This window comes from Cetorhinus maximus, chromosome 2 (genome assembly GCF_964194155.1).
Source record: "Cetorhinus maximus chromosome 2, sCetMax3.hap1.1, whole genome shotgun sequence".
NCBI lineage: Eukaryota > Metazoa > Chordata > Chondrichthyes > Lamniformes > Cetorhinidae > Cetorhinus > Cetorhinus maximus.
This window is the reverse complement of record NC_135880.1, coordinates 139,432,139-139,445,990: the sequence shown is the minus strand read 5'-3', so window position 1 is coordinate 139,445,990 and position 13,852 is coordinate 139,432,139. Positions and strand designations below refer to the sequence as shown.

The window sequence follows — 13,852 nt, the reverse complement described above, 5'->3', positions numbered from 1 at the left end:
GAGGCCAGAAGTTTTATTGCAGAAATTGACCAGCATACTATAGTGAGGAAGAGGTACCCTGTGAATGGTGATTCACCAGAAGTTGCTGACTCATTTACAGGTTAGTTTAGGGAAAAAAGCATCTCGCATTTAACCTCTCCATGATTTTTGTTAATCTGCATTTGCTCATTAATTGCCCGTTAAATCACTTTATAACTTAACAGTGTAAGAACCTGTTTAATGGTATGGGGCATGAACTTGCGTGGCGTGGCAATTGGAGTCAGTTTGCCACTCTGCTCCTACTTTTATAACTTGTAATCTTTTCGATACTGTCTCGTTCGATAAGGTGGGGGTGGCTTCCCACCATATCATTTAGGTACCCCTTCTCCCAGTCACAATGCCCTGGAGCTCAGAAGGTATGTCCCAGTATCACTTTTAATGACTGCTAAGAAAGTGAAAGATTATAAATATGGTGTCTGATTTCATCAGTTTGTGAATTGTTTTAGATTTATTTTGTATATTTTTCCCTTTTCCTCTCTCTCTCTCTCTCCCCCTCATCCTGTTAACCCAATGTGTTTTCTCCCTCTACCTAAATTGACTCTGAATTCATCTCCTTCCCTCCTTCTCAGCCCTACCTCTGATTAAGGATTTGAGAAGTAAACAATTTTGAGATAAAGATGATTTGCCCTGTTGTTCACCCAGTTGCCAGAGGCCTTGTTGTCCTCGCTGTGCCACTATCAGCTTGCACTTCCAGCATCCTTGTGGGTTAAATGTTTTTAAAGACCCAAACTTGTGCAAACATGTCTAACCAATTGGGTACACCATGAAATGCCTTGTTCCAGCAAAATCTGGCCCAAAAGCTTCTCCTTGTTCTTAACTGAAGTTATTTATCATTTTTACAGTGGTGTAACATTTGCTGTGTACAGGCCATTCTCATGAAAATATGAAGGGAGACCTTACCAAGAATTTCTCATAGCAATACAGTTCCAATTGTAATTTTTAACTTTTCCATTAGATACATGAGCAAACTGAGGAACTGCACCATGTGGTATCTCAACGTGACCTGCTGCTCGCTGAAATTGAAGAGCTTAGAGCTCAGATTTCCCAACAGCATAGCTTAGAAATTCGAGAAGAGAAATTCAGCAAGCAGCTCCAGCAACTAGAGGATGAGAAATCATTGATAGTAAAAGAGAAGCATGATCTCCAGGTGATACTAGAGAGTGTCAAAGTACAAAGTAATGAAATGAAGAGCACCCTACAGGAAAAAAATGAGAAGGTGAGCTAATTCTTAATAACTAGAGGGGGGATGTATTATTTATCGCAAAGGGTCCTTGTATCCTTGTCTGCTTGGAGATTATTAACTAGATTTATTGCAAATTAGCTCCTAATGTGAACAAGTGAAAGCGTGGAGGAAGACTTTGTGGTATGCATTTGGTAATATAGTTCTATCTGTAGTTGGTAATGTTTCTATTAGATGCAAGAGCAATCTGAGGAACTCCACCGTGTGGTATCTCAGCGTGATGTGCTGCTCGCTGAGATTGAAGAGCTGAAGAGCTCCGAAAAACAGAAAGCAGAAATTCAGGAGAAGGAATTCAGCCAGCGACTCCAGCAACTGGAGGATGAAAAGTCATCAATAGTAAAGGAAAAGGACAACCTCCAGGAAATATTGGAGAGGGGCGGAATGAAGAGCACCCTACAGGAAAATACTGATAGGGTAAGTTATTGGTCCTTAATAACTAGAGGGGAACACATTTATCATGAAGGCTTGTATATTCCCTGAATTTTAGTCACATTACTGCATTATGTTTTCTAGTGTATATAGTTATAACCTCATGAAAATGTGGAGGGAGACATTAGTATGGTATGCATCTGACCACATTGTTCTAGCTGTAAATGGTAGTATTTCTATTAGATGCAAGAACAATCTGAAGAACTCCACCGTTTGGAGTCTCAGCGTGACATGCTGCTCGGTGAGCTTGAAGAGCCGAGAGCTTCTGTTTCCAAAGAACAGAAAGCAGAAATTCAGGAGAAGGAATACAACCAGAGGCTCCAGCAACTAGAGAATGAAAACTCAACTATAGTAAAGGAAAAGAATAACCTCCAGGAGATATTGGAGACTGCTAAAGTACAGAGGGACGAAGTGAAGAGCACCCAACAAGAAATCCTTGAGAAGGTGAGTTAAATGTTTTAATGAGGGATAAATATAATGGACCAGATTTTGCTGAAAAGCTAGTGTAATCTGACAGATATTTGCATTTATTAATGTGCATTTTAACCAAACTATAATTAGGACGAGATCCCCTATGATCTGTGAATCACCAGAAAGTGCTGGCTCATTTACACATTTCTGTTGTAAACCTGTGAAAATGGCATCTCACACTTAACCTCCCCACGATTTGCATCAATCTGCATTTGTGCATTAATTGCCCATTAAATCACCACACATATAATTCTGGTCATTAACAGTTCAAGAACCCTTCTAATTACATAATTTTTAATGACTGCCAAGAAAGTGAAATACTATAAATATGATGTCTCCTTCCTTAGGTTGTGAATTACTGAGGTTTAAAGGTGTCAAGTTTTTTATTTTTTTCTTTGTTTTGTCTTTACCCTTAATCCAGTATTTTCCTCTCACTGTACCTGATTTGACAATGAATATACCCCTTTGAATTTACCCTCCTTCTCAGTCCTCCTACCTCCTGTTTATTCCTCAAACCTTAAACCTCATTGCTTAAACAGTTTGCCCTGTTGTTCATCCATGTGCCAGAGGCTCTGTTGCCCTCGCTGTACCATTAACAGCTTGCACCTCCAGCAACCCTGTGGGTTAAGCATTCTTAAAAACCTAAACTTGCATGAACAAGTCTAACCTACTGAGCACACTGAGATGCTCTGGTTCAAAAAAAAAACTTGATCTAATAGATCATCCTTGCATCCTAACCGAATTTATTTACCAGAGTTGCAGCAGTATATCTTTTGTGGTGTACAGAACAGCCTCAAGAAAATGTGGAGGAAGATTTTATTACTGAGATCAGAAATTTCTGCTATTTGGTGGAATTCTGACTAATGGATGATGGTATTCCAGCCTTTTCATTTTTTTCCTGACCCCTGCCTGGCCCCAGGAACCGTCACTCAGCTCCCCTTGTCTTAAATCCTGACCTGGCTTTTCTGTGATTGGACGAGGTGGTGGCAGTGCCCCCAGTAGCTGCTGCTCCCATGTGCAGCCTGTGGAGTGCCTTCCTGTGCTGGGGTAGTCTTCCTGTTGCTGCCTCCATTGTGAGAGATGCTGGTGAAGGATAGCTGGATGACCTTGTGCAATCCGAGGCCCCGTTGCCCTGATCCAATTGCAGCCTGCCACTCTGCTTCAGACTCTGGTTCTGGCTTCAGGAGGGAAGGAGATTTCAGCTGTCTGTGGTCTCAACCACATTCCACCCTCAGCAGCAGTCGCCACTTTGTGCTGCCTCTGGCTTGGCCTACTTGGGACCCTGGCACTACCCATCGCCCAGTGATAAGAGGCTGTGCTTTCCGGTCCAGTGGATTCTGAGCCCCCAGGGCCTGAGTTTCTATTCCCCAGCAAGGCAACTCATCCTCCCCCAGCAATATGGATCCAAGTGGCTCTGGTTGAGAAGGAGCTGCAGCTGCTCACTGACAGCAGGGGCAGCGACAGGGAGCCGAAGGTGGAAGGGTAGGGTCAGTGAGTAGGTCTGGATAGGGAGGGAGGGAGGGCAAGGCTGAGCCAGTGGGATTGGTTGGGGATGGAGGGAGGGAAGGGTTGAATGAGTGGGGAGGGAGGGTATGAGTGAGTTGGGGACTGAGTGGGGATAGGAGGGAAGGGATGTGAGTGGGGGTGCTGAGCAGGAAGGGAGGACCTGATCGATTGGGGATGGGAGAGAGGGAAGGTGTGAGTGAGTAGATGCTGAGTGGGGAAGGAGAGCATGAGTGAATTGAATGGGGATGGGAGGGAAGATGTGATTGGAGGCTGAGTGCAAATGGGAAGGAGGGCATGGATGAGTGTGGGAGGCAGGTGAGTTGGGCAGAGGGTTGTGTTTGGTGAGGGCATAGGAGCTGATTACTGTGTGTATGTGGGTGAGGGGGGGGTGCTTCACTGAGTCTTCTGTCACCAGGGAATATGGAGAGTTTGGCAGAAGTCAGAGTATATAAAATAATATTGTTACAAAGTATTTTAAAAATGCAGATTTTCATATTTATATTATATGTTATATGTTGATCTACACTATGTGAACTCGCTGACAAGCCCAGCCTTTGTTGCTCATCCCTAATTGCCCTTGAGAAGTTGGTAGTGAGTTAAAATGGGCACATTGGAAAATAGTTTACGAAGCACTGCCGTAGTCCTTCGCTTCACATGTACATAATCCAGCACGGTCACGTTTCGTTGTTAGTACTCACTTTATCCTGTATTACATGCACCAACTCCATTAAATGCTATAATACCGAGGTCACTTTGGTAATTTTATACAAATGCATTAGCCCACAGCCTTGATGGTAATAGAAGGTACACAAAGGGAAAACAAATGTTTCTACCCATTTAAAGTGGCCTAGAAGCATTTGCATTTTGCTACAGATCATAAGTGCTATGATTCCTTGTCTCACAAAAGTTTCAGACCTTTTAGTCTTTGGCCACTGTCACCCTTTTTACAGAGTTATGCTTCTAGCAGTATAGTTTCCTTTATAATTTTTAACCTTTCTATTAGATGCATGAACAAACTCAAGAACTCCACCGTGTGATATCTCAGCGTGATATGTTGCTGGTTGAAATTGAAAAGCTGAAAACCTCTATTTCCAAAGAACAAAGTTCAGAAATTCTAGAAGAGAAATTCAGTCAGCAACTCCAGCAACTAAAGGATGAGAAATCATTGATCGTAAAGGAGAAGGATGATCTCCAGGTGATACTAGAGAGTGTCAAAGTACAGAGGGATGAAATGAAGAGTACCTTACAGGAAAATGCTGAGAGGGTGAGTTCATTGATTCTTAGAGGGGAAGTATATTATTTATCATGAAGGATCCTTGAATGCTCAGAGTTTATTCAGCTTTACAGCAGAAAAGCTTCTAACGTGAACTGGATAACTTCGTGAAAATGTGGAGGAAGCCCTTGAGGTATGCATTTGGCAATATAGTTCTTTCTGTAATTGGTAATGTTTCCATTAGATGCAAGAACAATCTGAGGAACTCCACCAGCTGGTATCTCAACGCGATGTGCTGCTCGGTGAGATTGGTGAGCTGAAGACTCATATTTCCAAAGAGCAAAGCACAGGATTTCTCGAAGAAAAATTCAACCAACGACTCCAGCAACTGGAGAATGAAAAATTAAGCATAGCAAAGGAGAAGGAGGAGCTCCAGGAGTCACTGGAGAGTGCCAAATCACAGAACAGTGAAATGATGAGTAACCTACAAGAAAACACTGAGGCAGTGAGTTATAAATTTACAACTATGGAGGAGATATTTTGTTATGAAGGGGACCTTGTATATGCAATAAATTTATTAACCAGTTTCACAGCAGTTTGTCTCCTGTTATGTAATATGGAAGAAATCTTTACTATGGCATGTGTTCAGCAATTCAGTTTCATTTGTAATTTTTAATGTTTCTATTAGATGCAAGAGCAAACTAAGGAACTGTGCTGTGTAGTGTCTCAGCGCGATGTGCTGCTTGGTGAGATTGAAGAGCTGAGAGCTCATGTTTCCAAGGAACAAAAAGAAGAAATTCAGGAGAAGGAATTCAACCTGAGGCTCCAGCAACTGGAGGATGAAAAGTCAACCGTAATAAAGGAGAATGATAATCTCCAGGTGATGCTGGAGAGTATTAAAGTGCAGAGGGATGAAATGAAGAGCACCCTCCAAGAAAACACTGAGATGGTGAGTTAAAATGTTTTCTGTTAGCTGGAGGGATAAATATTTTGCTGGAAAGATGATGTAACCTGAATGGCGCATCAATGCGCAAATTGATCTGCAACCTTTAGTGAGGATGAGATCCCCTGTGAATTGCGATCACCAGAAGTTGTTGACTCATTTATACAGCTTTCCATTTAGTTTTATGAAAACGGCATTTTGCACTTACTCTTCCCATGACTTTAGTGAAGTTGCTGCATTTGCATTTTAGCTGCTTGTTAAACTAGCCAAACAGATTATTCCAGTAATTAGCAGTGCAAGAACCCTTTTAATGACTTGATAATTGTTGTTGACTTTTCTTTTCCTTTTACCTTATTTTTTGCTCTGTTAACCCATTTTTTTACATTCTGTACCTGATTTGACATGAATTTAACCTCTTAAGTCATCCTTCTTTTGAATCCTGTGTCTGTTTTTCAACTCTGAAATCCTATTGGTTAAGAGATTAGGACTGTTTGACCGGTGTTCGTGAAAGTGTCAGTACCCTGTTGCCCTTGCTGTGCCATTATCTGCTCATAATCCAACACCTTTGTGGGCAAAGCATTTTAAAACCTAAATGTGTACAAGCAAGTCCAACTAACGGGTCATACCATGCAACCTTGCTCCAGCGAAATCTGGACCAACAGTTGTCATGTTACACTCCTTATCTTGTCACTGAATTTAACAACCAGATTTGCTGCAGTATATCTTCACTGTATAGGACAGCCTCATGAAAATATGGAGGAAGACATTACTGAAGATTGCATCTGGCAACATGCTTACATCTGTAATTTTTAATGTTTTTATTAGATGCAAGAACAATCTGAAGAACTTTACCGGGTGGTATCTCAACGTGATGTGCTGCTCGGTGAGATTGATGAGCTGAAGGCTCATGTTTCCAAAGAGCAAAGCACAGAACTTGTGGAAGAAAATTTCAACCAACGACTCCAGCAACTGGAGGATGAAAAATTAACCATAACAAAGGAGAAGATGGATCTCCAGGAGTTACTGGAGAGTGCCAAATCACAGAACAGTGAAATGATGAGTACACTACAAGAAAACACTGAGGCAGTGAGTTATAAATTTACAAATATGGCGGAAATATAATTTTGTCATGAAGGGGACCTTATATATTCAATAAATTTATTAGCCAGTTTCACAGCAGTATGTCTCCTGTTGTGTACAGGATAACCTCCTGAAAATATGGAAGAAAACTTTACTACGGTATGCACTTAGCAATTCGGTTTCATTTGTAATTTTTAATGTTTCTATTAGATGCAAGAGCAAACTAAGGAACTGCGCTGTGTGGTGTCTCAGCGCGATGTGCTGCTTGGTGAGATTGAAGAGCTAAGAGCTCACATTTCCAATGAACACAAAGCAGAAATTCAGAAAAAAGAATTCAACCTGAGGCTCCAGGAATTAGAGGATGAAAAGTCAACCATAATTAAGGAGAACGATAATCTCCAGGCAATGCTGAAGAGTATTAAAATACAGAGGGATGAAATGAAGAGCACCCTCCGGGAAAACACTCAGATGGTGAGTTAAAATGTTTTCTGTTAACTAGAAGGATAAATATTCTACTTGAAAGATGATGTCATCTCAATGGCGCTTTAATTCACAAGTTGACCTGCAACCTTTAGTGAGGACAAGATCCCCTGTGAGTTGCGAATCACCAGCAGTTATTGACTCATTTACGCTGCTTTCCCTTTAGCTTTGCGAAAATGGTATTTTGCACTATCCTTCCCATGACTTTCATGAAGTTGCTGTGTTTGCATTTTAGCTGCCTGCTAAAATAGCCAAACAGATTATTCCGTTAATTAGCAGTGCAAGGACCCTTCTAATGACAAGATAATTATTTTTGTTATGACAGGTCCCCGGGTGAGCCCCCCCCCCAATTTATGACCCCAGATGAGATACCCCAAATTGGTGACTTCCTCCTGCTCCCGGGTGAGGAGGAACGAGCTGGCTCCCCTTCTTTATTCACCACCTTAGTTGGTCACAACAAGGTTAATTTAAAAGGGACCCCTTCCCTTGTGGATACCTTTTCCCATTCCAAATGTATTTATGTTTTAGAATTAGCCAATTTAACCAGGCTTTCTTGAATCAAAGAAATAGTAAGTTTATTAGTTACTAAAAACCTGAGGGGGAAAAAAATTAATAAAAACACAACACACATACACAGATCAGAGATGACAAGTTGACTCCAAATAAAAATTTGAAAAGATATACAAATCAGTCTTGGTTTGTCCATGAGGAGTAGATGGTGAAACATTGCAGCCGTCAAGTTAGATGATTCCGGTAGAGCTGACTTTTGCAGTTGGTTTGTAGATACTTGGTTCTGCAGGTTGGCTGAAGAAGCTGTCCTAATTCCTTTTTGATTGTGGCTTTGTGACTTGCCTCCAGCAACACCGAGAGAGAAGGGAGCCTTTACCGACAAGCTGCAAAGGGGTGCCTAGTAGATCATCTGCTGTGACTCTGACTAACACACTACCACACCAGAATTAGAACACACAGTTCAAGTCTGCAGCTGGCTTTTTAACCTGTTCTCCTTGTGTATTTCTGGAAGGAAAAAAACGAACATGTCTTTTGGCCAGAGTCTGTTTTCTTTCAACTCAGGTCATTTCCACATCCTGAGATTTAACTCAACAGGAGATGATTTCGAACGCCTGCTGATATGTGGCAATCAATCTCCATTGTCGCTGCAACCACAGGAGATTAAAATTCAGTCTTTTGCATTTCATCTTTCTTTCAAGTGTCTCAGCCTGAAGTAGGCCCTGACACTTTTTAAGGTGTAACATATTCCATGTTCTCTCTGGACTAGTGGGTCAAGTATAATCCACATTGGAATTTTCCAGAAAGTGGTTACTTTACATTCTCAGCCAGCTTTTGCTTGTATGTCTTTTTAAAAAACAAGGTTTCCTTTAAAAGTTCAATATGTCCGTAAGTAATTCAGGGGTACGATCCACTGTTGTGATGTTTTTGACTGTCTGAATTCTTTTCTTTTCGTTTTGTCTTATTTTTTGCTCTGTTAATCCAATTATTTTCATATACTGCACCTGATTTGACATGAACTTACCTCCTTAAGTCATCCATCTTTTGAATCCTATGCCTGTTTTTCATCTCTGAAATCCTATTGGTTAAAGAGATTAGGACTGTTTGACTAGTGTTCGTAAAAGTATCAGAACCCTGTTGTTGTGCTTACTGTGCCATTACCTGCTCATAATCCAACATCTTTGTGGGCAAAGCATTTTAAAATCTAAATGTGTACCAGAAAGTCTAACTAACGGATCATACCATGCAACCTTGCTCCAGCAAAATTTGGCCCAACAGTTGCCATGTTACAGCCCTTATATTGTCACTGAATTTATTAACCAGATTTGCTGCAGTATACCTTCACTGTATCGGACAGCCTCATGAAAATGTGGAGGAAGACATTACTGAGGCATGCATCTAGCAACATGGTTACATCTGTAATTTTTAATGTTTTTATTAGATGCAAGAACAATCTGAGGAACTTCACTGTGTGGTATCTCAGCGTGATGTGCTACTCGGTGAGATTGATGAGCTGAAGGCTTGTGTTTGCAAAGAGCAAAGCACAGAACTTGTGGCAGAAAATTTCAACCAACGACTCCAGCAACTGGAGGATGAAAAATTAACCATAACGAAGGAGAAGGAGGAGCTCCAGGAATTACTGGAGAGTGCCAAATCAGAAAACAATGAAATGATGAGTACCGTACAAGAAAACACTGAGGCAGTGAGTTATAAATTTACAACTATGGAGAAAATATAATTTTGTCACGATGGGGACATTGTATATGCAATAAGTGTATTAACCTGTTTCACAGCAGTACGTCACCTCTTGTGTACAGGATAACCTCCTGAAAATGTGGAAGAAAACTTTACTATAGTATGCAACTAGCAATTTGGTTTCATTTGTAATTTTTAATGTTTCTATTAGATGCAAGAGCAAACTAAGGAACTGCGCTGTGTAGTGTCTCAGCGCGATGTGCTGCTTGGTGAGATTGAAGAGCTGAGAGCTCGTGTTTCCAATGAACAAAAAGCAGAAATTCAGGAGAAGGAATTTAACCTGAGGCTCCAGCAACTAGAGGATGAAAAGTCAACCATAATAAAGGAGAACGATAATCTTCAGGTGATGCTAGAGAATAGTAAAGTGCAGAGGGATGAAATGAAGAGGACCCTACAAGAAAACACTCAGATGGTGAGTAACGGATCATAAGTACCATAGTATACTTTTTTGTTGTTGTCTCAAAATTGTAATATTTTATTCTCTCCATGGGATGAGAACATTGCTGGCTAGGCCAGCATTTGCCACCCAATCTGAATTGTCACAGTGAGGTATTGAGCTGCCGCCTTGAACCGCTGCAGCACATCTGGTGTAAGAACACCCACAGGGTTACTATGAAGGGAGTTCCAGGATTTTGATCCAGCGACAATGAAGGAATGGCGATATATTTCCAAGTTAGGATGATGTGTGGCTTGGAGTAGAACTTGCAGGTGCTGTTGTTCCCATGCATCTGCTGCCCTTGCCCGCCTAGATGATAGTGGTCACAGATTTTGAAAGTGCTGTCAAAGGAGGTTTGGCGAGTTGCATCTTGTTTATGGTACACCTTGCTGCCGTTATGCACTGGTGGAGAGAGTGAATAGTTAAGGTGGTGGATGTGGTGCCAAATCAAGTGGGCTGTTTTGTCCAGGATGGTCTCTAGTTTTTGAGTGTTGGAATCACACACATCGAGGCAAGTGTGGACTATTCTATTACGTTTCTGACTGGTGCCTTGTAGATGGTGGACAGGCTTTGGGGAGCCAGGAGTTGTGTAACTTGCCATAGAATTCCCTGTTGTTGACCTGGACTTGTAACCACAGTATTTACATGGCTGGTCCAGTCCAGTTTCTGGTCAATGGTGAACCCCAGGATGTTGATGGTGGAGAATTCGTTGATGGGAATGCTATTGAATGTCATGGAGAGATGCTTTTTGCCTGGCAATTGTGTGGCACAATTATCACTTGCCACTTGGTAGGCAGCCCAATCCTGCATGTTTTCCAGGTCTTGTTGTATATGGGTACAGACTGCTTCAGTATCTGAGGAGTTATGAATGTTAATGAACTCTGTGCAATTATCAGCGCACAACTCCACTCTGACCTTATGATGGGGGGAATTGTCATTGATGAAGCAGCAGAAGGTGGTTGGGCCTCAGACACTACCCTTGGGAACTCCTGCAACAATGCCCTAGGGCTGAGATGATTGGCCTCCAACAACCACAATCATCTTCCTGAGTGCTAGGTTTGACTCTAATCAGTGGAGAGCTTTCCCCCTGATTCTAGTGACTTCAGTTTTGCTAGGGCTGTTTGATGCTACACTCGGTCAAATGCTGGCTTGATGTCTAGGGTAGTCAATGCCACTTCAGCTCTGGAATTGAGGTATACAGACTTTGAGGACACAGGTGAGTTACTTGCCACAGTATTCCCAGCCTCTGACCTATTATATCCACAGTATTTATGTGACTTATTCATTTAAGTTTCTGATCATGTTAGCAACCCCCCAAGGGTGTTGATGATGGGGATTCAGCGATGGTAATGCCTGTGAATGTCATGGGGAGAAGGTTAGATTCTTTCTTATTGGAGATGGCCATTGTCTGGTGCTTATGTGGTGCGAATGTTATTAAGCCTGAATGCAGAGTGATTGTCTGGTAGATGCCAATGTTGTAGTTCTACTGGAACAACTTGGCTAGGGGTGTAGCTCATTCTGGAGCACAAATCTTAAGTGCCTTGTGCTGCCAGTGTGTTGTCAGAGCCTATAGCTTTTGCTGTACCCAGTGCATTCAGCTGTTCCTTGATTTCATGTGGAAGGAATTGCATCGTCTGAAGACAAGTATCCATGATGGTGGGGACATCAGGAGGAGGCCAAGATCGATCACCCACTCAGCACTTCTAGCTGAAGATGGTTGCAGATGTTCAACTTTGTCTTTTGAATTGATGTCCTGGGCTCCCCCATCGTTAAGGATGGGTATGGTCCTCAAGCCACTGGCCCCTGTTGGGTGTTTAATTGTCCACAACCATTCATGACTGGATGTGGTAGGGATTGCAGAGCTTTGATCTGATCCATTGGTTGTGGGATTGCTTAGCTCTGCTGCTTCCACTGTTTAATGTGCACCAAGTCCAGTATTGTAGCTTCACCAGGTTTGCACCTCAATTTTAGGTATGCCTGATGCTGCTCTTGCATACTTTCCTGATTGGTCTCCTGGCTCAATTGTAATGGTAGAGTGAGTAATATTCTGGGCCACAAGATTGCAGATTATGGTTCAATACAATTTTGATGCTGCTGATGGCTCACAGTCCCCCATGAATGCCCAGTTTCAAGCTCCTAGATATGTCTTGAATCTATCCCATTTAACGCTGTGGTAGTGCCACACAACACGATGGAGGGTATTGAGTGTGAAGACGAGACTTTATCTCCACAAGCACTGTGCAGTGATCACTCTTGCCTATACCCTCTATTTTGGACAGATGCATCTGCAACAGATACATTGAGGATGAGGTCAAGTAGGTTTGTTTCCTCTGTTAACTTTGTCATCACCTGCCACAGGCCAGTCTGGCAAATCTGTCCTTCTAGACTCAGCCAGCTAGATTAGTAGTGGTGCTGTTGAGCCAATCTTAATGTTAAGCATTGAAGCCCTCCATTTGACTGCCTTCAGTCATCCTTCCAAGTAGTGTTCAGCATGGAGTACTGATTCATCAGCTGGTGGAAGGTGGTAGGTGGTAATTAGCAAGAGGTTTCCTTTCCCATGTTTGACGTGACGCCATGAGACTTCATGCACTCTGGATTCAATGTTAAGCACTCCCTTCTGACTGTATACCACTCTGGTGTGTATGTTCTGTCTCACTGGAAACAGACACCATGAGATGGTGATGGAGGAGCCTGGGACATGTAAGGTGCGATTCAGTAAGTATGTCTGTCAGGCTGTTGCTTGATTAGTCAATGAGGCAGCTCTCCCATTTTGGCACATGTTCGCGGATGTTCGTGAGGAGGACTTTGCTGGGTCAACTGGGGCAGAGTGTGTCTTTGCCATTTCTTGAACCTGTATCAGTGCTGGGTGGCCCATCTAGTTTTATTCTTTGAATTTTCTGGAGCAGTTTGATACACCTGAGTGGCTTACTAGACCTTTTTCAGAGGGCAGCTAAGAGTCAACTATGTTGCTGGGGGTTTGGAGTCACATGAAGGCCAGGCCTGGTAAGGACAGCACATTCCCTTCCCAAAAGGACATTAGTGAACTAGATTTTGTTTTTATAAGTCGGTAGTTTCATGATCGCCACTACTGAGACTAGTATTTTAGTCCAGATTTATTAATTCATTGAATTTAAATTCCACAGCTGCTATGACAGAGTTTGAACTCGTGCCTCTGGAATACTAGTCTGGGCCTCTGGATTACTAGTCAAGTAACCGTTCCAATCCTCCTGATCTTCGCAACTAACTAACTTGTATTTCATGTTGAAAACCTGTTGTAAACTTTGAGGAAAACAAAAGCACAAAGCCCAGTAAGAGCAACTTGGTAGTACCACCATTGGCTGTGTCTTAAACATGGCTGCCAGTCTCATGATGGGACCTATGTAAGGGGATAGCCTACTTCCCCTCCTTTTTCAACCTACCTATTACAGAAGGATCTGTCCCTTTCTGGGGGTGGTAGGACCTGTACAAGGCAGACGGGTTGCACCTGAACCGGAATGGGACCACCATCCTTGTGGGGAGGTTTGCTGGTGCTGTTGGTGAGGGTTTAAACTAACTTGGCTGGAGGAGTGGGATCCTGAGAGGAGGTTCAGCAGGGGGAGATGCAGAGCCAAAATTAGAAGAGAGAGCAAGTGAGCCAAGAAGGCATAGAAGTTATAGGTCAGTTAAGGCACAAGGGAATTTGTCACGGTTGAATGGTATTTATTTTAATGCAAGGAGTCTGACGAATAAGGCAGATGAGTTAAGGGCACAAAT

General features: G+C 42.4%; 1 protein-coding gene across 1 annotated transcript in view; it reads left to right on the top strand.

Annotated features, from left to right (window-relative positions):
* The window catches only part of cenpe (centromere protein E), a 189,853-nt gene that overhangs the window by 123,157 nt on the left and 52,844 nt on the right, over positions 1–13,852 (top strand). Inside the window, exons 30-39 of the mRNA XM_078570164.1 lie at positions 995–1,255; positions 1,454–1,693; positions 1,892–2,152; positions 4,689–4,949; positions 5,143–5,403; positions 5,587–5,847; positions 6,667–6,927; positions 7,132–7,392; positions 9,350–9,610; positions 9,815–10,075. Of these exons, the coding sequence (XP_078426290.1) occupies positions 995–1,255; positions 1,454–1,693; positions 1,892–2,152; positions 4,689–4,949; positions 5,143–5,403; positions 5,587–5,847; positions 6,667–6,927; positions 7,132–7,392; positions 9,350–9,610; positions 9,815–10,075 (2,589 nt within the window). The remainder of the gene's footprint in view (positions 1–994; positions 1,256–1,453; positions 1,694–1,891; positions 2,153–4,688; positions 4,950–5,142; positions 5,404–5,586; positions 5,848–6,666; positions 6,928–7,131; positions 7,393–9,349; positions 9,611–9,814; positions 10,076–13,852) is intronic.